Source organism: Hemiscyllium ocellatum, chromosome 1 (genome assembly GCF_020745735.1).
Source record: "Hemiscyllium ocellatum isolate sHemOce1 chromosome 1, sHemOce1.pat.X.cur, whole genome shotgun sequence".
NCBI classification, from domain to species: Eukaryota; Metazoa; Chordata; class Chondrichthyes; order Orectolobiformes; family Hemiscylliidae; genus Hemiscyllium; species Hemiscyllium ocellatum.
In genome coordinates, this window is record NC_083401.1 from 59,722,039 (window position 1) to 59,747,297 (window position 25,259).

Below are 25,259 nucleotides of genomic sequence, written 5' to 3' on the forward strand. Positions count from 1 at the left end.
AAGCACCAGTATAGCATTTGCCAGATCAGTACAAATCATTCCAGCCGTACCACTTTGCTAAATGTAGCAATTTATAAACCTATTATCAGGAACTAGCAATTCAACTCTTTGACCCTCCTCACATTGTTAGTTTATGGTTGATCAATACCTCACATCATTCACTCATCATAGCACCATATCTCCACCTTGAAAACTTCAATTGAGGGAAATAATGCAAGTATTCATGTGGGATTAAAGAGGGAAACGTCTCAGCCCCAGTTTCCATCTTGTCACCCATCTTCCCCTATTCCCTAAGCTGTCTCTCCCACCAATGCCCAACATTTTCAAGTCTCCTTATTGCCTCAGAGGTCTTATCCAGAACACACACTGGCAGAAAAATCGCCCTATTCCTGAGATTGAGCCACACATGTTCATTTCAGAATGTCAATTTCTTTCCCGCCAAGTTTGTTGGTTAGAGATCCTTATTATACAAAAGCCAATTTGAGGTGTGGTGCAGTACAAAAACACTGCCTGATCAAATTTCTAGTCAACTATAGCATAACTTTATTCACTTTGTAATCCAGCTCCCTTGAGATACAGATCACCATTCTATTAATTAATTTAATTGGCTTTTGTACCTGTTGACTAAACTTAAATCTTGTATGGATTTAAGACTCCCAAATCATTTTTATTCCTTTACAATACCTGGTTTTTATGCCACTTCAGAAAATACTTATCTTTCATGTCCAAAAACAGTGCACTCTAGTTTTTATTTAGTAATGTTATGACGGTGGGAGCCCTTTACAATTTTTCTTGTGGCTGTGCAGCTTAGAGGAACATTATCAGCTGTGGTTTCAGCTGGTAGTACCAAGTCACCAGGTTCGAGGTTCAAGTCTTCCTTCAGGACTCGAGTAGAAAAATCAAACTAGTATTTGAGAGAGTACTACAACATCTGACGTCTATTAGGTGAGGTGCTAAACTAAGACCCCACTTGTCTGCTTGGATGGATGTAAAAGATTCCATGCCACTATTTGGAAGGGCAGTGAAAATCTAGAGTCGTGGCCAAAACCTAACTGAATTTGCATCACACAAACAGGTATTTATCACATTTCTGTCTCAGAGTGTTTTGATGAGCAGAAAACAGAGGTTGCATTTCCTATATTACAACAGTGAGTGCACTTAGGGGGAAAAAGAAAACTATGTAGGCTCTTAATTGCTTTTGAAATGCCCAGTGGTCATGGAAAATACTGTATAAACCAAGTCTTTTTGTGAACAATTTCACATTTGGCCACATTGTTCTACCCATTCACTTAACCAGTTTATCTTCCTTTTCAAATTCGTACTGTCCCTCCTAATCAGTTCAAGCTGAACTTGTTATTCAACATTTGAAATTTTGTAATTTATAATAATTTGTTTGATTTATTGCTGTAAAAAAACTTCTATCAAGATTCAATAATTTCACATTTATTTGATTTTGATCAGGCTACTGTTAATGGAAGCAGCAATATTGGCTTAGTTAACTTATGAGACATTGTTTTTGTTTTGGGAGTCACAGCTCTGTTAGTAGAGTATTAAAATAAACTTTAGTTATGACTGCTTTTTGAAAAATCAATACGAAAGAATGACAGTTTGATACTTGTGCTTCAGTGTTTCTGATAGAATTTCTTTTTCCAAAAATGGTAATTTTTCTGGTGTAATTGAGGAACTGTGTTGACCATCTGAGGGAGCTAGCTATCAATACAAAGCACTGAAATTATGCAAGGTAGTTCAGTTTCCTTCCTGCCAAATTTAATAATTCACCCAAGTTGAAATACCTTTTGAGGTTATTTGTATTCTTTAAACATACTCTTAAAAACAAAAATACCAATGCAAATGTTTTTCTAACTTTTGGAAGTGGTACTGAATTTTCACATTATTTATCTGCAGACAATGTTTAAATAAGGCAAACTTATTAAGTGAGTTAGCTTTTCTCTACAGTCTTTATTTGAAATACAATTGATTAAATAATTTAGATTTCAACATTAATATGAGAATGTCCAATAAGTTTTCAAACTGAAAAATATTACGTATGAAAAATCAAACTTTATAGTTTCAAATACTTGCAATAAAAATATTGTGAAATAAATGGTACTTACTTCAAATACTTCATACATCCAGTGTATGCCCATTTGTAATCTGTAATAAAGTATTCAATTCTTGAAATATCAAGAACTGGTTTAATCCATTATTACCTTTAATCTATTCTTATTTTTAGGAATAACTACCTATGAACATGAGTTGAAAATCTTGCCTGAAAGCCAGAGCCTGCAGGAAATACTAAATATCAAAAACTGTTTTCTATTATTAACAGAATCAAGTATACACAATTTTTCTTTTGTTGAGATCACTAAAAAATTTTTTGGTTTTCCCACCGTTTACATTTATTAAATATTTTCATTTCCTCCTTTGGACTCCACTTGTAAAATTTTTGGTTACATAGGAATCATCACCGTAACACTGCATCAGTTTTATTAATGAATGTATGTTAAAATGAAAATTACATGGATGAAATTGAGAAAATTGCAATAACTTCCCCCATGTGACTCAGCAGCATTATCTGGTGTATAGCTGAGTCACACAAACTGCATATGTTTGTTGAGGGACAACAAGATCAAGTTTTGATTAATTTAGCCCACCAACCCAATGACACTTATCGCAAAGGCTTTTTTGTGTCTACTAGATTTCTCCAATTCGTGGAATCACAGCTGCCCAACGTTCAATAGTTTTCAAGCCATTGAAAAATCCACATAAGTTGTCGTTTTCCTGATATACCGGGTATGCTCTGTTTAGTGACATGTACTTCGCAGAACTATGCCTATAGAATCATAGCCACAGGTCAGCAAAAGCCAAGTATAGAGACAGTAACATTTTGAAAAGTATCACAATTGATTTTTTTTTATTCTATACAACAAAGCACTGGTAAGCTTACTGCTGTAGTATAGTTAGGTCCAGTGTGTCTTTGGGGTACATCCTTGCGGTGTTCCTGGAGTCAAATTGGAAGGATCAGAAGTTGCTGTTACAGATTAACCATCTCCAGGTCAGATAATCAGAATATTGTTCATAGTTGAATTCTCTAAACTAATGGATATTTACATAAGTTGCTGTGTCTGGTATACAACTGATTTGGTACCAGCTTTCACAAGATAATTAAAAGAATAGGGAGGCCATCTTAAATATCAAGTTCTGCTACATCAGCATCCAATTACTTATGCAATGATTTTTGAATTTTTCCTATTCTAGTTTGAAGTTGATTCCATATATTTGGCCAAGGAAAAAGTCCCAAAATTAATTCTACACCAATGTTATATTAGTTGAAGATTGTATTTTTAATGGAGTTTCCATATTCACTTTTTCACACGGTCAACTGTCTTGTAAATTTAATATCATGTTTAAGACATTATTCTTTCAAGACTGACAAGCCAAATTTCATTCAACTTATTACTTAATTCTCTAACAAAGAAGTAGTCTTATAGCTCTTCACAATTTTTCAATGGATCCCTCGAGTCTCTGACCAGAAATACATATTATACAAAACAGTAATCTGACTCGAATACTAAATATTTTAATTGTGTTACCTTATGACTTGTGTAACAACCATTTGGCTACATAGTTAAACATCCATCATTCAGTGAAATCGGGGGTAAACTGGCTTTTGAGGCAGAATGCTCAGCTTTTGTTCCAATATGTCTATTCTGTTGGCTTTGTTTATTACCATTTTAAGTTATTTGGATTTTTGAGTGTTGTGTTTACCACGCCTTTTGTGTCCAAAGCGATGCTGTTTCTCTTATTCATCCACCAATAAGGATTGATACTAGTTGGTCAAGTCATGTGTGAACAATAGGAACATTTTCAGAAATTGCAGGCCAGTAAAGCTGAGGCATAGAGAATGGGAGAGGAAAGCAAAGTTGTAAGATTGGAACCCAAAATTGAGAAGATATATAATTTATTTTGTAACACTCATTCAAACATGAACAATCAATTTAAAATTGTGACAGCAGATCAAAAGTAAGCATTGATTCTCAGATTTTGCTCCATAACTTACACTAAAGCTAAGATACAGATGACTTGGTGTTTGAGTTGTTACAAACTGTGCTAGTATGAATTAGGTACTTTTGGATTTGTCCTTGCATGCGCTCAATGCATTTGTTTTTTTGCATCAGGATCTCTTCCAGTTGTGTCATATAATCTTTGAAATCCTGCCAAGAAATTCAAATGATTTGGTCAGGCAATTTGAAATGTTCAAAGTACTTATATGTGCAGTACTTACCTCAATAAGGACTGTCGTGAGGTGAGATGTAGTTTTGACAATCCGAATTTCCCACAGATAATACTTAAGAGTTTTGTGGAGCTCATATGATAATATTGATTGTCCCCATGTAAAAGGATGGATCATTGCTATTTAGCAACTCATTGCCAGTTATCCAAAGATTTTCTTTCTTGCAGAATTTGGTATATCAGACAATTATTCTGTTTACCATAGTTGAGATCATTCACTTATTATTCATTTTCAGTATTTTTATTTGTCCATTAAACACAGTATCTTGGATTGTATCCCATAACAAAACATAATGTATCACACTGGAAACAATGATATTCACTGGAACTTAAAAATATAAAGGCTTTAAGCGAATAAAAATGATCATTGAGATCAGAAATTCCTTGATAGGTTGCAAATCTTTGGAATTTTCTACCACAGAATGTGAAAATTTTGAATATATTCAAGGCTGAGTTAAGAGATTTTTGATCTCTTAGGAAATCAAATATGTGGGAGTCTGCAGAAAGTGAAGTTGAAGCTCAAGAACTGTAATCACTGAAAGCTGGAACCAGTGCTTCAAAGTCTTGTTTTCTTATGAACAAAGAAGCAGAAGTAGGCCATTCAGTACTTTAAGCCTGCTCAGCCATTTCATAAAATCACGGCTGATTTGTTGAGTTCCAAATAACACATTACCATCTATTCCTGATAAGCTTAGATTCTTGATAGGCATGGGAATCAATCTGCTTTCTCCTTTAGTGAATGACTCTGCCTTCTGAGGCAGGCAGTTCCAAAGTTGCGCAACCAACTTTTTGGTTTGGTGGTGGTGAGGGTTGAGGGAAAGTGAGGGAGGAGACAAAAAGTTCCATCATCTCTGTCCAAAAGAGCAGCCCCTCATTTTGGTATTGTGTTCCCTCGTCTGCACTTATCCACAAAGTAAACATTTTCCATCTTCACCATGTCAATACCATGCAGGATCTTAAACTTGAGTCAAATCATTCTTTGTTCTTCTCAGCTTCCATGAACAGGCCTGGACTGTCCAATCTTTCCTTATAAAACCAAACCATTCATGCCCCCAGGTATCAATCTTGTAAAACTCCTGCCTCCAACACTTTTCATACTTTCATAAGGAGACGCATAGTATGAGATGTGGTCTCACAATGTCCTGTATAACTTAAGCATATGTTCACATCCTTTCATATGGAAGGACAGCATTCCATTAGCCGCCTTAATCATTTGCTGTAACTGCATACTAACATTTTGTGAATCATGCACTAGAAAACATAGAACCCTCTCTTTCAATTCTCAGTTGTTCCAATTTAAAATAATACTGTTTTTATTTTCTTCCTGCCAAATTGAGCAACTTCACATTGTGACATTTCCTCTAGCTGCCAGCTCTTTACCCACTCATCCTACTGTGGTCTGCATCCTTATTATTTCATCCTCACAACATATTTTACTACCTATCTTTGTTACCATGTTACAATTCAGCTGTCATGTCTTCAATCCTCTCACCATTTGAGGTCTAAGTAAAGACCTCTGCAGGATGCCATTTGTCACATCCTGCCAATCTGAGAAATACCCATTTATGCATATTGTTTTCTGCCAGCTAGCCTTCTATCTATAGAGATAGAAAATTGGATCCAGAGTAGGCCATTTGAGTATGCTCCACCATTCAATGTGATCATGGCTGACTATCCAGCTCAATACCCTCCACCCTATTTCTCCCAAACTCTTAAGAACGATACCCATCTCCTGCTTGAAAAAATTCAATGTTTTGGCCTCGACTCCTGTGTCAGAATTCCACAGACTTACCACTCTGAAGAAATTTCTTTTCATTTCAGTCCGAAATGGCCTATCCCATATCCTGAAACTGTGATCCCTGGTTCTGGACTCTTCAGTCATCTACCCTGCCTAGTCCTGTTAGAATTTTACAGGTTTCTATAAGGTCTCCTTCATGGTCAAAGTTTCTGAGAAGATTTGTAGCTCGAATGTTCGTTGTGGTTCTGTTTGCCGAGCTAGGAATTTGTGTTGCAGACGTTTGTCCCCTGTCTCGGTGACATCCTCAGTGCTTGGAGCCTCCTGTGAAGCGCTTCTGTGATCTTTCCTCCAGCATTTGAAGTGGTTTGAATCTGCCGCTTCCAGTTGTCAGTTCCAGCTGTCCGCTGCAGTGGTCAGTATATTGGGTCCAGGTCAATGTGCTGGACAAGCCAAACAGAGAACAGCCAGGGAATTCCTAGAGGCATGGCACTCGTCCACAGATTCAATCAATAAGCACATCGACCTGGACCCAATATACCGATCACTGCAGCAGACAGCTGGAACTGACAACCGGAAGCGGCAGATTCAAACCACTACAAATGCCGGAGGAAAGCTCACAGAAGCGCTTCACAGGAGGCTCCCAAGCACTGAGGATGTCACCTAGACAGGGGACGAAACGTCTACAACACAAATTCTCCTTCATGATTCTAAACTCCAGTGAATACAGTCCTAATCAATCCAGTCTCTTTATATACGTTTATCCTGCCATCCAAGGAATCATTCTAGTAAACATTCATCCTGAGAAGCATGGATAGAGTGAATGCAGTCAGCCTTTTTCCCAGGGTTGAGGATGTGAGAGCATCAGTTTAAGATTAGATGGGAAAGAATAGAAAGGTACCTGAGAGGCAACTTGTTTTACACAAAGCGTGGTATGCATATGGAATGAGCTGCCAGTGAGCATGGCTAGGGCAGGTACATTAATAATATTTTAAAAGGCATTTGGACAAATCCATTGATAAGAAAGGATATGGGCCAAGTGCAGGGAAATGGGGTTAGCACGGAAGGACATTTTGGTCAGCATGGACCAGTTTGGGCCAAAGGGCTGTCGTTATGCTGACTCACTCTCTCACTATGCTCCGCACAATTTCAAGTATGGAACAAATTCAACAAAACAACATTATTCTTGCAATGCCTCTGCCACTCCATTGCCTTGATTTGCTCCTACTTCCCATGGATTTTCCAACTGAATGTCTCTTTCTCAAATTATACTCTCACTCCTCTTACATCTTCACCTCTACTTCCAAAATGGAAGCAGGAGTCAGCCATACAGCCTGTCAAGATTGCTCCTACTCAATGGCTGTATTATTACATCAACTCTACTATTCTGCTGTTCCCATATACACAATCCTTCAGTGGTCAGAGATTTATCCATCTCTCAGTCTTGAATGTACTCAATGACTCAATTAAGATACTAATTTACACAATAACAAAAGTCCCTCCTTGATTGTCATCACATCAACAAACATTCAGTTCCTTCTCGCCTAATAAAGACCATTACACATAGGAGCAAGTGAGGATTGCAGATGCTGGAGATCAGACCCGAAAAGTGTGGCGCTGGACAAGCACCGCAAGTCAAGCAGCATCCAAGGAGCAGGAGAGTCAACATTTCAGGCATAAGCCCTTCATCAGTCCTTCCTAATGAAAAGCTTATGCCCGAAACGTTGACTGTCCTCCTTAGATGCTGCCTTACCTGCTTTGCTTTTCTATCATTACACTTTTTGACATAAGACACAAGACAGAATTAAGCCATTCGTCCCATCAAATCTGCTCTACCATTTGATTGTGCCTGATTGGGGGCTGAGAAACCTAGCTCCTGTTTTCTTCTGTAACTGTTGATCCTCATACCAAATAAGAATCTATCTTTGTTTAAAGATACTCAATGACAAATGTTCCACAGATTAACTACACTCTGGCTGAAGAAGTTCCTTCTCATTCTGGTTCTAACTGATCAGCCTTCATTCTGAGGCTATGCCTTCAGGTCCTAATCTCTCCTACTAGTGGAAGCATCTTCTCCACCTCCATTCTATTCTGTAAGTTTCAACCAGATTTTCGTCTCATCCTTCTAAATTCCATCCAGTACAGACCAAGAGTCCTCAACCACTCCTCATGACAAGTCCTTCATTCTCAGGATCATTCTTGTAAACCTCGTCTGGACCCCTTCCAAGGCCAGCTCATCCTTCCTTAGATGTGGGGCCCAAATTGCTCATAGTATTCCAAATGTTCCCTGATCAAAGCCTTGTACAACCTAAGTAGAACATTCCTGCTCTTGTATTCTCGCCCTTTTGAAATGAATGCAAACATTGTATTTGTCTTCCTAACTGCCAATTGAACCAGCATGTTTACCTTAAAAGAATCCTGAACTAGGACTCCCTTATCCATCTCTGCTTCAGATCTTTGAAACCCTTCCCCTTGTAGAAAATAGTCTAGGCCTCTATTCCTCCTACCAAAGTTCATAATCGAATTTTTTCCCACATTGTATTCATTGTATTCCATTTGCCACTTCTTTGCCCACTATCCTAAACTGTCCAAGTCTTCTACATACTCCCTGCTTCCTCAACACTACTTGTACCTCCACCTATCTTTAAGTCAGCTTCAAAAATGCTCTTTCTTCCTTCATCCTAATCATTAATGTATAATGTGAATAATTGTGGTCCTAACACAGACCCTTGTGGGATTCCACTAGTCACTGGCTGCCATCTTGAAAATACTCCTTTATCCCTTTCTTCTGCCAGTCAGCCAATCCATGACAGTATCTTGCCCCTAACATGATGGCCTCTTAATTAGCAGCTTTCTGCACATTGTCAAATATCTTCTAGAAATCCAAATAGAGCACTTCAACTGGCCCAGTAGAAGCGGTTTGTACTATCTACAAGATGCACTGCTGAAATTCATCAAGTGTCCTGAGATAGCACCTTCCAAACCCATAGCACTTCCAACTAGAAGGACCAGGGGAGCAGATACGTGGGAATACTATCATCTGCAAGTTTCCCCCCCAAGTCACTCACCATCCTAACTTGGAAATATAGAGCACTGTCCCTTCACCGTTGCTGAGTGAAACTTCTAAAACTTCTCTCAAAGATACTGTGGGTTGACCTGCAACAAGGCGGTAGATCACCACTACCTTAGCCACAGCAACTGAGTATGAGCAAAAAATGCATGCCCACTTTCTACAAATTAATTTTAAAAAGTGGAATGCAGTGAAATACTTCCTAGAAATCTTAGTACAGTATATCAATGGGTTCTCCTATATCCACAGCATATATAATGTCTCTACAACACTGCTACCATGTTTCAGGAGTTGTGTATGCCAAGTAATAAGGTAGTGTATCAAAATTGGGACTGGCAGCATATGTGGAGAATGACACAGATTTAACTGTATGTCTAATATGATTCTACTTTTGAAAAGGTTTCTCTGTCCACAAATGCTGCCAGATCTGCTGAGAGTCTCTAGCTTCTGGAGCCATCTGTTTTTATTTCAGATCTCCAGTAGCCACAGTATTTTACTTTTTTTCCCCTCAATACTGAATTGTTTATTGTCCCTGATTAAGTAAGGTATAATGTCATTTTGCTATACTTTCACATGCGTTTCTTCAGGAAGCAGAATACAATATTACAATCTGAAATTTTAGGTCATTTACTTTTAAATTTAACTATTTTTGTTCCCAAACATTTCTTTCGTAACTTTATTAGGCATATACATGCAAAAAATATTCCTGATGAAGGACTTTTGCCCGAAACGTCGATTTTCCTGCTCCTCGGATACTGCCTGAACTGCTGTGCTTTTCCAGCACCACTTTAATCTTTTACCTATATACATGCAAACAATGACCCACAACACCTATCCTAGTTTGGAATGGACATGCTCATTATCATTTCTGATGTTGAGAGCTAAGTTATGGTTACAAACAGCACAATATCTTGAAGGTAAAGAAAACTCAATGCAACAATTCTCCAATTTATCAGGTACCTTGTAGTATTTTAGTTTTATTTGGGTGAGGGGGCGTGGGTAGTACATGGATGAGGATTATGAGTAAGGTGTTAGATGAGTGATAGAGAAGAAAGGGGTGAGATCCCAAATACGTCTGTGAATGAGGGCAAGGTTCTGGGGCTTCATTTCAATAGTTACCAAGGAACTAGAGCAGGTTTTTAATCCTCTAATTTTTCCTGGGTAATGACAAAGCTTTCCCAGAAATCACCACCTTTGAGAGATAATTTTGGAGGGTTCCAGATGAAAAGAAATTGCTAATTGGAAATTTCAATTTCCTTGATAATTCCCTCTGAGTCAGCTGCATCAGAAATTTACCTGACCTGGTGCACAACTCCATCGTACACTGTACAAACGACAATCCAGCTCGTGAAATTTATAATCCACTATATAATAAATATCTACCTTTTGCGTTGAGGTATTGGGGGAGCGGTGGTTGGCGGGGTGCACAATTAACTTGATTATTGGTTTGTGATGCAGTGACACCAAGAACGGGTTCAATTCCCACACCAGAGAATACCGTGAAGGTGCCAATCTCAATTTCTCCCCTCACCTGATGTAGTAACTCTCAGATTAAACCACTGCCAGCCATCTCTCTCCAGACAGCGCTCCTATTATCAAGTAGGATGATGGTGACTATACCTTTATATTATCTTGGTGCTATTTCTGTGACTTTGTAAGCAAATATAATGTCTGAACTTCTGTGACTAGAAGTGACTCTGCTAATAAGCCTGCTGCAGAATCCAGGTAGGCTGCAGCTATAGACAGACAGTATGTAATTGACCCAGCAGCTGCAGACAATACAATATATACTCGAATTTGGAATTGAATAGAATCAATCTGAATGCCACCCCCAGGACAATCAAAACCCTGATTTGTTTGCCAGACATAGGGGTGCCTCATACCTTATTTGGAGAGGGCTACCTGACCTATGTGCACCTAATACCTCCAGGAATGGATTCCCTATGACCACCTTGCCACCAACAGGTCAATGCCTGGTTGGGTCCAATGATCGGGATGATCGATCCCTGAACAATCTATTAGACCCTCACAAAAGGGCTGGAACAATTACGAAGTATAAGAATTGCTGCAACATGCTCCTCAGGAGCAATAACTCGAAATCAACCACTGTGGAGAGAAGATACCTCTGGGACCATTGAAAGAAGACAACCAGATGATCATCGCCACCTGGATCAAGTCCAAGGTCTACTGTGGTAGTATATGATCATCCAGAGTTATGTTAAAAGCACAAGACAGTTGATTAGATTTATCGTGTAAGTTGTTAGTTTATAATGTCTTTTGTTATAGTATGAATTGTTAAGTAAATATTATTATTATTATTAATAAGAGTCGACTCTCAGTTTCTTTGTGGGCAGCATGGTGGCACAGTGGTTAGCACTGCTGCCTCACAGCGCCAGAGACCCGGATTCGATTCCCGCCTCTAGGCGACTGACTGTGTGGAGTTCGCACATTCTCCCCGTGTCTGCGTGGGTTTCCTCCGGGTGCTCCAGTTTCCTCCCACAGTCCAAAGATGTGCAGGTCAGGTGAATTGGCCATGCTAAATTGCCTGTAGTGTTAGGTGTAGGGGTATGGGTGGGTTGCGCTTCGGCGGGTCGGTGCGGCTGAATCTAATCTAATGTTTTGTTGTAAATGTTTTGGCCTCTCTCCCATTTGCAAAAGGCACTGGATAAGTAAACGTGAAGGTAAAGTCTTCATAGTCCCAGAGAACCCTACGACTGCTCTAAGATAGCGATGACTGATGGGTGGCTTCAATATCAGGTGAGAGGAAAGGCTAAGAGGGCAGGATCTCCATGGAATGGCATAGTGGCTCAGTGATTATCATTGCTGCATAACAGCTCCAGGGACCCAGGTTCAATTCCAGCCTTGGGCGACTATCTGTGTTGAGTTTGCATATTTCCCTCGTGTCTGCGTCTCCGTTTCCTCCCACAGTCCAAAGATGTGTAGGCTACGTGAATTGGTCATAGGAATGCAGGGTTATGGGGATGAGTTTAGGTGGGATGCACTTCGGAGGGTCGGTGTGGACTCAACAGGCCAAATGACATTCTTCCACAGTGTAAGGTTTCCAGGATTCTATGAACCTTAGCCAATGTGGGAATTGAACTCATAGTTTTGGCATCACTCTACATTGCAAAAACTAATTTGGTGAAAAATGTTCCCTGCAGGCAGCTCACTTATCGAGCAGAAGGTAACATGGTTGCATTACTCATTTGATTGGCTGAACTGATCGTCTCACTCAATTTTTCCTTCAAATCCTCCCACTTCCTTCAGGCCTAAGGGATAGCCATGGGCACAGCCATGGGCCCCAGCTGCCACTTCGTCAGGTACGTGGAACAGTCCATCTTCCACAGTTACACCGGCACCATTTCCGCCTTTTCTTCCGCTACATCGATAACTGAATTGGCGCCATCTCGGCCTCCCATGAGGAGGTTGAACAGTTCATCAACTTCACGAACACCTTCCACGCTGACCTCACCCGGACCATCTCGGACACCTCCCTCCCCTTCCTCCAGCGACTGACTCAACATGGACATCTACTTCAAACCACTGACTCCCACAGCTACCTGGACTACACCTTCTCCCAACCCCCCACCCCTGTAAAAACAATATCCCTTACTCCCAATTCTTCCGCTACATCTGTTTCCAGGAGGACCAATTCCACTCCAGAACATCCCAGATGGCCTCCTACTTCAAGGACTGTAATTTACCATCCCACGTGGTTAACAATACACTCCAGCACATATCTTCCACTTCTCATACCTCCGCCTTTGAACCCCAACCCTTCAACTGCAACAAGGACAGAATACCCCAGCTCTCCAACCTCTAGATAAAATAAGGCAAAAATGAGGACTGCATTTGCTGGACCGCATTTGCTGGAAACTACAGCCTAAAATTAGAGTGGTGTTGGAAAAGCACAGCAGGTCAGGCAGCATCCGAGGAGCAGGAAAATCCTGCTCCTCGGATGCTGCCTGACCTGCTGTGCTTTTGCAGCACCACTCTAATCCAGATAAAATAAATCATTCTCTGCCACCTACAGTCAGACCCCAACACCAAAGATCTATTTCCCTCCCCACTCCTTTCAGCATTCCGCAGAAAGCATTCCCTTCGCGACTCCCTCTTTAGGTCCACGCCCCCCCCACCAACCCACCCTCCACTCCCGACACCTTCCCTTGCTACCGCAAGAGGTATAAAACTAGTGCCCACACCTCCCCCCTCACCTCCATCCAAGGCCCAAAAGGATCCTTCCATATCCTGCAGAGAATTTTCTGCACCTCCAAACACCTCATCTACTGTGTCCAATGCTCTTGAAATGGTCTGCTCTATATTTGGGAGATAGGATGCCAACTAATGGAATGTTTCAGAGAACATCTCTAAGACACATGCACTAAACAACCCCACCACCCTATGGCCCATCACTTCAACACCCCCTCCCACTCCACTAAGGACATGTGAGTCCTGGGCCTCCTTCACCTCCAAATCCTAGCCACCCAATGACGAGAGGAAGAATACCTCATCTTCTGCCTTGGGACTCTCCAATCACACAGAATCATTGTCGAATTCACCAGTTTCCTCATCTCCCCTCTCCCTACCTTATCCCAGATCCAACCCTCCAACTTAGGACCGCTGTTTTGAACGGTCCTACCTGTCCATCTTCCTTCCCACTTATCCCCTCCACACTGACCATTCACTATCATCCCCCCCATCTTCATCCACCTATCACATTCTGAGTTACCTTCCACCCAGACCCACCCCACCTCCCACTTATCTCTCAACCCCCTTGGGCTCACCCCTACATTCCTGATGAAGAGCTTATGGGTGAAACGTCAACTCTCCTCCTCCTCGGATACTGCCTAACCAGCAGTGCTTTTCAAGCGCCACACATTTTGACTAATTTTAATGGCTTGTTGCACCATCCTCTGAGGAAAGGAAGAGAGTGCAAGGATTGAGAGGAAGTTTTAGTTGAGGATTTTTCAAGTATCTAAGGAAGCGGCACGGTTGCACAGTGGTTAGCACTACTGCCTCACAGCGCCAGAGACCTGGGTTCAATTCCCACCTCAACTCCACTTCTGTGTGGAGTTTGCACATTCTCCTCGTGTCTGCGTAGGTTTCCTCCAGGTGCTCCGGTTTCCTCCCACAGTCCAAAAATGTGCAGGTTGGGTGAATTAGCCATGCTAAAGTGCCAGTAGTGTCAGGTGAAGGTAAATATGTAGGGGAATGGGTCTGGATGGGTTGTTCTTCGGAGGATCGGTGTGGACTTGTTGGGCCGAAGGGCCTGTTTCAACACTATAAGTAATCTAATCTAAGAAGCACGGTCACTTAAAGTGGAGCCTTTTTGGTCTTACAAGCACGAATAATTTGCAGTATAATTACACAACATACAGCAGGACACGCCCTTCGGCCCTCTATGTTGCGCCTACCTGTGGAACCAATCTGAAGCCTATCTATCCTACACTATTTCATTTTAATCCATATGTTTATCCAATGACCATTTAAATGCCCTTAAAGTTGGCAAGTCTACAACTGTTGCAGGTAGGGCATTTCACGCTCCTTCCTACTCTGAGTAAAGAAACTACCTGACATCTGTCCTATATCCGTCACTCCTCAATTTAAAGCTATGTCCCCTCGTGCTAGCCATCACCACCCAAGAAAAGAGGCTCTCACTGTCCACCCCATCTAACCCTATGATTATCTTACATGTCTCAATTAAGTCACCTCTCAACTTTCTTCTCTCTAATGAAAATAGCCTCCAGTCCCTCAACCTTTCCTCACAAGACCTTCCCTCCATATCAAGCAACATCCTAGTAAATCGTCTCTGAACTCTTTCCAAAACTTCCACATCCTTCCTATAATGCGGTGACCAGAAAGTACGCAATACTCCAAGTGTGGCCGCACCAGAGTTTTGTACAGCTGCAACATGACCTCGTGGCTCCAGAACTTAGTCTCTCTACCGATAAAAGCTAACATGCTGTATGCTTTCCTAAAAACCCAATCAACGGGGTGGCACAGTGGTTAGCACTGCTGCCTCAGAGCGCCAGAGATCCGGGTTCAATTCCCGCCTCAGGCAACTGTCTGTGTGAATTTTGCACATTCTCCTCGTGTCTGCGTGGGTGTCCTCCAGGTGCTCTGGTTACCTCCCATAGTCCAAAGATGTGCAGGTTAGGTGAATTGGCCATACTAAATTGCCCGTAGTGTTAGGTGAAGGGGTAAATGTAGGGGAATGGGTCTCGGTGGGTTACTCTTTGGAGGGACGATGTGGGCCAAAGGGCCTGTTTCTACACTATAAGTAATCTAATTAACCTGGGTGGCAACTTTGAGGAATCTATGTACACGAACACAAATCATCTCTCTGCTCACCTACACTGCCAAGGATCGTACCATTAGCCCAGTACTCTTTATTTCTGTTGCTCCTTCCAAAGTGAATCACCTCACTTTTCTGCATTAAACTCCATTTGCCACCTCTCAGCCCAGCTCTGTGACCTGTAACATCCTTTGGCACTGTCCACGACTCCACCAACCTTAGTGTCATCCGCAAATTTACTAACTCGTCCTTCGACAACCTCATCCAGGTCATTTATAAAAATGACAAACAGCAGTGAAGTCAAAACAGACCCTTGCGGTACACCACTAGTAAGTGAACTACAAGATGACATTTCCCATCAACCACCAGCCTCTGTCTTTTAGCTAGCCAATTTTTGATCTAAAACCATTAAATCACCCTCAATTCATGCCTCCGTATGTTGTGCTACAGCTTACTGTGAGGAACCTTATCAAATGCCTTACTGAAATTCATATACACCACTTCACCACTTTACCCTCATCCACCTGCTTGGTCACCTTCTCAAAGATCTCAAGAAGGTTTGTGAGGCATGACCTACCCTTCACAAAACCGCGATTATAAATCCTATCTCTTATAACCTTTTCCAACACTTTATCAACAACCAAAGTAAGGTCTATAATTACCAGGATTGTCCCTACTCCCCTTCTTGAACAAGGGTAGAACATTTGCTATCCTCCAGTCTTCTGACACTATTCCTGTAGACAATGATGACACAAAAATCAAAGCCAGTATCTTCAATCTCCTCTCTGGCTTCACAGAGAATTCTAAGATAAATCACATTTGGCACAGGGGACTTAACTATTTTCACATTTCCCAGAATTGCTAACACCCTCTTCTTGTGAACCTCAATCCTGTCTAGTCTAGTCAACTGTGTCTCAGTATTCGCAACAACATTGTTTTTTCCCAGTATGAATACCGACAAAAAAAAATTCATTTAGCACTTCTCCTATCTCCTCAGACTCCACGCACAACTTCCCACTACTATCCTTGATTGGCCCGAATCTTACTCCAGTCATTCTTTTATTCCTGATATACCTATAGAAAGCTTTCCTTGATTCTATCTGCCAATGACTTCTCATGTTCCCTCCTGGCTCTTCCTAGTTCTCTCTTTAGCTCTTTTCTGGCTAGCTTGATAACTCTCAAGTGCCCTAACTGAGCCTTCACGTCTCATTCTAACATAAGCCACCTTCTTCCTCTTGACAAAAGAACTTGCTTAGTAAACCATGGCTCCCTCACTAGACCACTTCCTCCCTGCCTGACAGATGCATACTTATCAAGGACATGCAGTAGCTGTTCCTTTAAAAGCTCCACATTTCAATGGTGCCCAACCCCTGCAGTTTTCCTTACCCCATTCTATGCATCCTAAGTCTTGCCTAATTGCATCATAATTGCACTTTCCCCCGCTATAACTCTTGCACTGCGGTATATACCTTTCCATCGCTAAAGTAAACATAACCATATTGTGGTCATTATCACCAAAGTGCTCAACTACCTCCAAATCTAAAACCAGGCCAAGTTCATTACCCGGTACCAAATCCAATGTGGCTTCACCTCTTGTTGGCCTATCTACATACTGTGTCAGGAAACCCTCCTGCACACACTGGACAAAAGCTGACCCATCTAGGGGTGGCACGGTGGCTCAGTGGTTAGCACTCACATCACTATTCTCAAACTCCTGGACACTAAAACTACAATTTAGGTTCTCATCCCCCTGCTGAATTAGTTTAAACCCTACCGAAGAGCATTAGTGAATCTCCCTCCCAGGATATTGGTACCCCTCTGGTTCAGATGTAGACCATCCTGTTAGTAGAGGTCCCATCTACCCCAGAATGAGCCCAATTATCCAGGTATCCTAAATCCTCCCTCCTGCACCATCCCTGTAGCCACGTGTTCAACTCCTCTGTCTCCCTCTTCCTTGCCTTGCTAGCACGTTGCATGGCAACAAACCAAAGATAATAACTCTGTTTGTTCGAGCTCCAAGATTCCACTCTAGCTCCATGAATTTCTGCCTGAAATTCCCATCCCTTTTCCAACCTATGTCAGTGCCTGTGTGGAACTCGACTTGGGGCTGCTCCCCCTCCCCCTCAAGGATCCCGAAAATGTGATCCGAGACATCACGAACCCTGGCACCTAGGAGGCAATATGCCAACCTTGAATCTCTCTCATTCCCACTGAACCTCCTATCTGTCCCCCTAACTATGCCACCCCCGATGACTAATGCTCTGCTACTCTCCTCTTCCCTTGTGAGCAACAGGGATAGACTCTGTGCCAGAGACCTGTACCCCATGGCTTAGCCCTGATAAGTCATCCCCTGCCCCCCACCAAACAATATCCAAAATGGTATACTTGTAATTGAGGGGAATGGCCACAGGTGACCTCTGCACTGTCTGCCGGTTCCTCCTCTGTCCCCTGGCTGTAACCCATCTGCCATTTTCTTGTACCTGAGGTATGACTGCCTCCCTGTAACTCCCTCAATAACCTCCTCCACCTCCTGAATGATTCAAAAGTTCATCAGTTCCAGTTCCATAACATGGTTTTTGAGGAGCTGGAGTTGGATGCATTTCCTGCAGATGAAGTCAGCAGGGACACGAGTGGTGATCCTTCCTTCCACGTTCTGCAGGAGGAACATTCAACTGCCCTAACTGCCATTCCCACTACTCTAAATTCCCAAAGAGACTATTGAAAGATAAAAAATTTTTTAAAATCTAGTTACCTTACCAATCTGGTGCACAGAACCTTTTTTGTTGGTAAGAGGTGGAGAACGGATGGGAGACACTACCTAAATAGTGTTTTGGGTAATGCAACCGCTCAAATATATTACTTCACTTACTCAGTCATCCTGAGCACTTCTGCCCAGCGTGCGCTCTGCTTATTCACAACCGAAGTTTTTAAAGCAATGATTTACCTTCTCATCAGCTCCTTGCTGCGCCCGATAAATTGATTGCAACAAACTTACATCTGCTTTCTCTGCAGATAAACATCTCATTATTTAATGAGTGTTAAAAATAGTACCTTTCTACTTCTAACGTTTATCTTTACACCTGGATGGCAATCCTTCAGGCAGAGACAAAGGCATTGAGAGATACACCATGTTTATGGGGAACAGGATGGTAGGAATTTGAAAGTCACCCTACACGTCTGTTTCAGAATGACCACTTGAAAAGCTCACTTCATCACCAGCTGAGATTTTTAAACATGCGATCAAAACCCTAACTTTAGTGGTTTAAAATTGTTGCTCACAGTATGTGATTGCAGATTTTTTTCTCTTATTGAATGTTTCAGTTATCTATAAATATTCTTTCACTTTGTCCAAGTTTGGGATTGTAAATATTGCCTTACCAGCATACTTAGTTTGTTCAGCAGACATTCTTCCTTTTCAAAAAGACCCAGCATGTCTTCTAGATGTTCACAATGGGCTTGGACAATAAGTTTCCTGGCAAAGAACAAAGCAGTTTGAAAGTAATGCTTCTTGAAGTTAAATCAATACATAGAGAGTTTAATTGGAATCTACTGCATACATAGACAAAAAACACATACTAATAAATGGCAAAAGAAACATTAAAACCAAGAACAAAATGGACCAAAGCCTCTCCCCAGTGAACAAAATGATAACACGTTGCAGATTCACAAAAATATCAATTTTTTATTACTTCAATTAGATTTACACAGACTTTAAAACAATGCCAGGAACCTTTTTGAAACCTCGAATACTGTCATTTCTACTGTGTGCATATACATTTCATCTTCAAATTAGCACTGCAGAAAACAGTTATTTGGACCTATATTTGTTTTTTGCATCTTTGAATAGTAGGGCATCTGATATCATTATGCTTCCTTCAGTTATTATCAACAATTTTTCTTGCTCAGAGACCTGTAGGCTGCTGACTATACACTAACTGCATGTACAGAGGGAAAAAAGAATCATCTTCATGAGTTTCTGCATCCTTATTTGCCTGGAACAAAAAAATTGTGGATACATAACAGAGGAGATATAGTTTGTGTTTCCCAACTAAAAGTGAAGAAAATCTCAACAGTGAAACAGAACATATGAATGTTTTGAGATTCTGGCCATAATGGATCAGTTAATTAAATGGCTCTTTGGAGGGTCAGAAATTAGATTATCCTATTTGCACAGTTCTTCACCACATTTTGGATTTTACTTGGAGAAGGGGTTTGAGCTTCATTGGTCATTTCAGGGAAAGAGATGTAATTGGTGGGATGGTGTTATGTATTCTATTAAAGAAAGGCAACATAAACAGAACAACATTAGAAAATGTCAAATGAACTTCAGAATACAGAAATGTAAAGTTACGTACTTTGATTAGGAAAACAAATATCACCCAGAGAATGACAGAATGTTTACAGGTCAGAATGTCGTAATTTAGCCCATTGTCTCCATGTTTGCTGTCTGCAGGTGCAACTTACCAAGACCCACTTCTGTGCCTATTCCCTAACAGCCCTGCAAATTTTGTCTCTTCAGATAACAGTTCACTTTTGAATGCTTCAATTAAACCTGGGAACACTGCAGTGTCAGATAGCAAAGTCCAGATCCTAATTTCCATGATGTTGTAGCTGTGATGGGAGTCTTGGCTTATGGAAGGGAAAGACTGGATTTTAAATATTCCTGGATAAAAGTTGTTCAGGAAAGATAGAAAAGGAAGGAAAGGAGGGGTAGCAAGGAGGTGGGGTTGTAATATTGGTTGAGGAGGGCATTGCACTGCTGGATAAAGAGGACATCTCAGATAGGGTTCAAGGTCAGAGTCAGTTTGGCTCGGACTAAGAAAGAGAAAGGGCACAATTTCATTGCTTGGTGTAGTTGAGACCAACTAGTGGAAAAGAAGTAGAGGAACAAATCTGCAGGGAAATTAAATGTGGAGTAGTTTTAACTGGGGACTTCAATTACATTAATATAAACTGGGATACTTTCAGCTTAAGGGGCAGCAAGGAGCAAGTGTTCAAGCATTCCTGGATTGTGTTGAGAATTTCCAACAGCAGTATGTGTCCAGTCCAACAGAAAGACATGGTTTGACTTGGTCCTTGGAAATAAGTAGGCCAAGTGTCAATGAGGAACAATTTACGAGACAATGATCATTGTATCATAAGATTCAGTATGTGCTGAAGATGACAAAACAAACTAGAGTAATAAATAATCAATTGGAAGAGTGCTTACTTCACGTGGCAAGAACAGGACTAGGCAGGATTGACTAGAACAACAGTTTTGCAGGACAAAACAGTAAGTGAATAATGGACTACCTTCAAAGAGCAGGTGGTTGAAGTACAATCGTGAAGGTACATTCCCTCAAATTGGAAAGATTGGACAAACAAATCCAGTGTTCCCTGTATGATAAAGGGTGGTAGGAATTAATATTAAAAAGAAAAAAAAAGTGCTGATGACAGGTGAAAGACAGAAAATACAACTTAGAATCAGAGAAGAATACTGAAGATTTAGAGGCAAGGTGAAAAAAACAAGAGAAGCAAAGAGGAATTATAAGAAAACACTATCAGCTAACAAAAGGGAATCCCAAAATCTTCTCGGCATATAAATAATGAGTGAGTGGTCAGAGGAGGAGTAGGGCCAGTTAGAAACCAAAAAGGGAATTTTATACATTGCTGCAGGGAGCATGGCAGAGGCAATAAATATATAAGAGAAAGTGAGGACTGCAGATTCCTGAAGAAGGGCTCATGTCCGAAACGTCGACTCTCCTGCTCCTTGGATGCTGCCTGACCTGCTGTGCTTTTCCAGCAACACATTTTCAACAATAAATATATAGTTTGCATCTGTCTTTACAAAAGGATATTGCTTAGGACAAGGTGACAGAGGAGGAAAGACCATCACCAAAAGAGTTTAAAATCAATAAGGAACAAGTCTTTGATAGACTATTGTTAAAGTTGACAAGGTACCGGAACAAGATGAGATGCATCCAAGGATTTTGAAGGAAGTGAGGCACTGGTCATAATCTTTCATTCTTGTCAGTAACTTGGGAAGGTACAAGACCACTGGAGAACTGCACTCATAACAGCTTACTGAAGAAAGGTTGTAAGGATAAATCCAGCAATTATAGAACAATCAGTTTAACTTCAGTGGTAGGGAACTCCCTACAAACAATTATTCAGAAAGGAATTAGTACTCCACGAGACAATAAAAAATAGGAGCATACATCGTCCATGCAGGCCACTGAATCTGCTCTGTCAGTCAGTTAGATCATGACTAATCTGAGAATCCTCAACCCCATTATCCCGCCTTTTCCCTAAAACCCTTAGACCCTTACAAATTAAAGTTTCCTATCACAGCCTTGAATATACCTAACAATCAAACCCAGTTTTGCAAGAAAAATCTAGATTCACCAACCTCAGAAATTTCTCTTCATCTGTCTTGTCCAAGACTTTCACACAGGGAAAGTAATTTTTCTGCATCAAGTTCCCTAAAAATCTTGTATGTTTCAATAAAGTTTCCTCTGAATCCCGGACAGTACATGTTTAACTTACTCAACCTCTCCTTTTAAAACCTCCAAATAAGGTATCAGCCCAGTGATTCCTTCTCTACACTGCAATGCAAGTATATCTTTCTTTAGATAAGTGTCCTGAAACTATTCACAGTATTCCAGCTGTGATGTGACTAGCACCTTGTCCCTACCTTTATGTTCCATTCCCTTTTAAATAAAGTCCTTCCCTCTTAGTTCTTGAACTTAAAAATGAGCTTTTTGTGATTAATGAATGGGGACTCCTAAATCCCTGTTCTGTAGCTTTCTGCAGTCTTTCTCAATTTGAATAATATTCAGATCCTCCATTCTTCAAGTCATCAATACCTATAAAATTCTACAAGACTAAACAGGGTAAATGTAAGAAGAATGTTCCTGATGAGTGGGGAGTTCAGAACCAAGGGTCAAGGCTCCAACAAAGGCCATTAAGAACTGAGTTGAGGAGAAATTTCTTCATCGAAGAGTGGTGAGCCTGTGGAATTCTCTTATACAGAAAGCAGGTGAGGCCAAAGCATTGAATGTTTTCAAGGAGATAGATATATTTCTTAGGGCTGAAGTAACCAAATGGCATGGGTCAAAAGCAGAAACAGAATATCACATTTACAACGAGATGATCAGACATGATCACACCAAATGATGGAGCTTACTCAAAGAACGGAATGGCTTATTCCTATTCTATTTTGTATTTATATATTTATTTATATTGCATTATCTGTGCTCCTTTAATATCCTAGATTGCACTCCTTCAAGTCCAGGGACTTATCCATCTTCAGCCATATTAGTTTCTCTAGCACACTTTTTCTTGTGATAAATGTGGTATTTATTTCCTTTCCTGTTGCCAGGGTTGGAGGATTTGAGCTATCGGGGCTATTTTCCCTGGAGTGTCAGAGGCTGAGTGGGGAACTTAGAGGTTATAAAATCATGAGAAGCATGGATAGGGTAAAATAGACAAGTTCTTTTCCTCAGGGTAGGGGGTTCAAAACTACAAGGCATTGGTTTAAGGTGAGAGGGGAAAGATTTAGAACGGACCTAAGAGGCAACCTTTTCATGTAGTGTGTGTGTGTGTGTGTGTGTGTGTGTGTGTGTGTGTGTGTGTGTGTGTGTGTGTGTGTGTGTGTGTGTGTAATGAACTACCAGAGGAAGCGGAGGCTGGTACAATTACATCATTTAAAAGGCACCTAGATGGGTATATGAATAGGAAGGGTTGAGAGGGATATGGGCCAAATGCTGGCAAATGGGACTGAATTAATTTAGGATATCTGGTCGGCATGGATGAGTTGAACTAAAGTGTGTGTTTCTGTGCTGTACATCTCTATGATTCCTCTTTTTGTTCTTTGATTATTTTGTAATTTGGGAATGTTATCAACATCTTCTCATGGGAAGACTAACACACTATTTATTTAACTCTGCTGTCATTTCCTGGCTCCCCATGATTATTTCCCCAGTCTCATTCTCGAAAGGGACCAATGTTAATCGTGGCCTTGTTCTCTTCCTTTTTATATATTTAAAAAAGCTCTTGCAGTCTTTCTTGATATTACTGCAATTTTACCCTCCGTTTATTTCTCCTTTATTATTCTTTTTTGGTTGCCTTTCGTTAATTTTTAAAACTTTCTCAATCCTCTGCCTTAACATTAACATTGCCACATAGTATCAAATTGAAAGACAAGACATCCAATCATTATTTCCCTGGTTAACCACAGTTGACTTATTCACTTCCTAGAATCCTTCTCCTTCACTGCAATATATCTTTGCAGTGAGCCATGACTATTTTCTTAAAATGCCTGCTATTGTTCGACCGTCTTTGCTGCTAAACTTCTTTCCCAGTTCACTGCAATACTTCCTAATTTATTCTCTATTCTACCATACAGCTATATGTTAAGGGGCCTACAGACTACTAGTGTCCTCCTTCACTTTTTCAAATGGATTCTACATCTTCTGATCCAAGCTTATTTTTTGCTATCATATTAATTCCATTCTGTACCAACGAAGCTACCCAACCACTCTTTCTTTCTTATCTACTTTTTCAAAAGGTGGAGGAGCCAGTGTTGGACTGGGGTGAACAAAGTTAAAAATTACACAATACCAGGTTATAGTCTAACAGGTTTATTTGGAAGCACTAGCTTTTGGAGCACTAGGTATCTCTGGAGCAGGAGCAAAAGACAATTTATAGCAAAACGTTACAGTGTCATGCAACTGAAATGATATATTGAACAAACCTAGATTGCGGTTAAGTTTTTCATCTTTTAGAATGGATTGCAGGTTTCAGTTCATTAATATTTACATACCAGAACTTCTTTTAAGTCACATTCTCGAGATAACTTAAGGTTTCTAGGATTACATACTAATGAACTAAAACCTGCAATCCCTTCTAAAAGATGAAAGACTTAACAGCAATCTAGGTTTGTTCAACACAGAGGAACCTTGATTATGTGAAGGACATATTTATATAATGGGGTGGGGAGTATTTTGTTCAGTTAATTGAATTCCAGGTAATCGAATGCTGCATAACATACTTTAGCCAAGCATTGGGACCTTGCAATCTTGCTTAATAATCCAATATTCAAAAAATTTGAATGCCGGATTTTTGAGGTTCCACTGTACGTCATTTCAGTTGCAGGACACTAACCTTTTCTCATAAATTCTGTGTCTTATGGTCCTGCTCCACAGCTACCTGATGAAGAAGCAATGCTTAAAAAGCTAGTGCTTCCAAATAAACCTGTTGGACTATAATCTGGTGTTGTGAGATTGTTAACTTTCAAAAAGTCACATAGCCCTGAATATTTAGTTCCATCTTTGATTTCCTTGTAATCATGTCTCTGTAAGTTTATCCAAAAAAAAGGTTCTGTGCACCAGATTGGTAAGGAAACTTTTTTTAAGTTATTTAATTTTCAATAGTCTCTTTGGGGATTTAGAATAGTGGAAATGGCAGTTAGGGCAGTTGAATGTTCCTCCTGCAGAAGGTGGGAGGTAAGGATCACCTCAAATGTCCCTGCTGACTTCACCTGCAGGAAATGCACCCAATTCCAGCTCCTCGAAAACCGTGTTAGGGGACTGGAGCTGGAGTTGATGAACTTCGGATCATTCAGGAGGCAGAGGGGGTTATTGAGGGGAATTACAGGGAAGCAGTCACATCTCAGGTACAAGAAAAAGGCAGATGGGTTATAGCCAATGGACGGAAAGGGAATCGACAGACAGTGCAGGGATCCCCTGTGGTTGTTCCCTCAATTATAAGTATACAATTTTCGATATTGTTGGGGGAGGGAGGTGACTTACCAGGGCTAAGCCATTGGGTACAGGTCTCTGGCACAGAGTCTGTCCCTGTTGCTCAGAAGAGAAGGGGAGAGAGGA

General features: G+C 40.8%; 1 protein-coding gene across 1 annotated transcript in view; it reads right to left on the reverse strand.

Annotated features, from left to right (window-relative positions):
• Nucleotides 1-4,053: 4,053 nt before the first annotated feature.
• The window catches only part of LOC132818601 (uncharacterized), a 33,713-nt gene continuing 12,507 nt past the window's right edge, over nucleotides 4,054-25,259 (reverse strand). The window contains exons 2-3 of the mRNA XM_060829638.1: nucleotides 18,772-18,865; nucleotides 4,054-4,214 (exon numbers count right to left, since the gene is read on the reverse strand). Coding sequence (XP_060685621.1) covers nucleotides 4,068-4,214; nucleotides 18,772-18,865 — 241 coding nt within the window. The 3' untranslated portion in view covers nucleotides 4,054-4,067. The remainder of the gene's footprint in view (nucleotides 4,215-18,771; nucleotides 18,866-25,259) is intronic.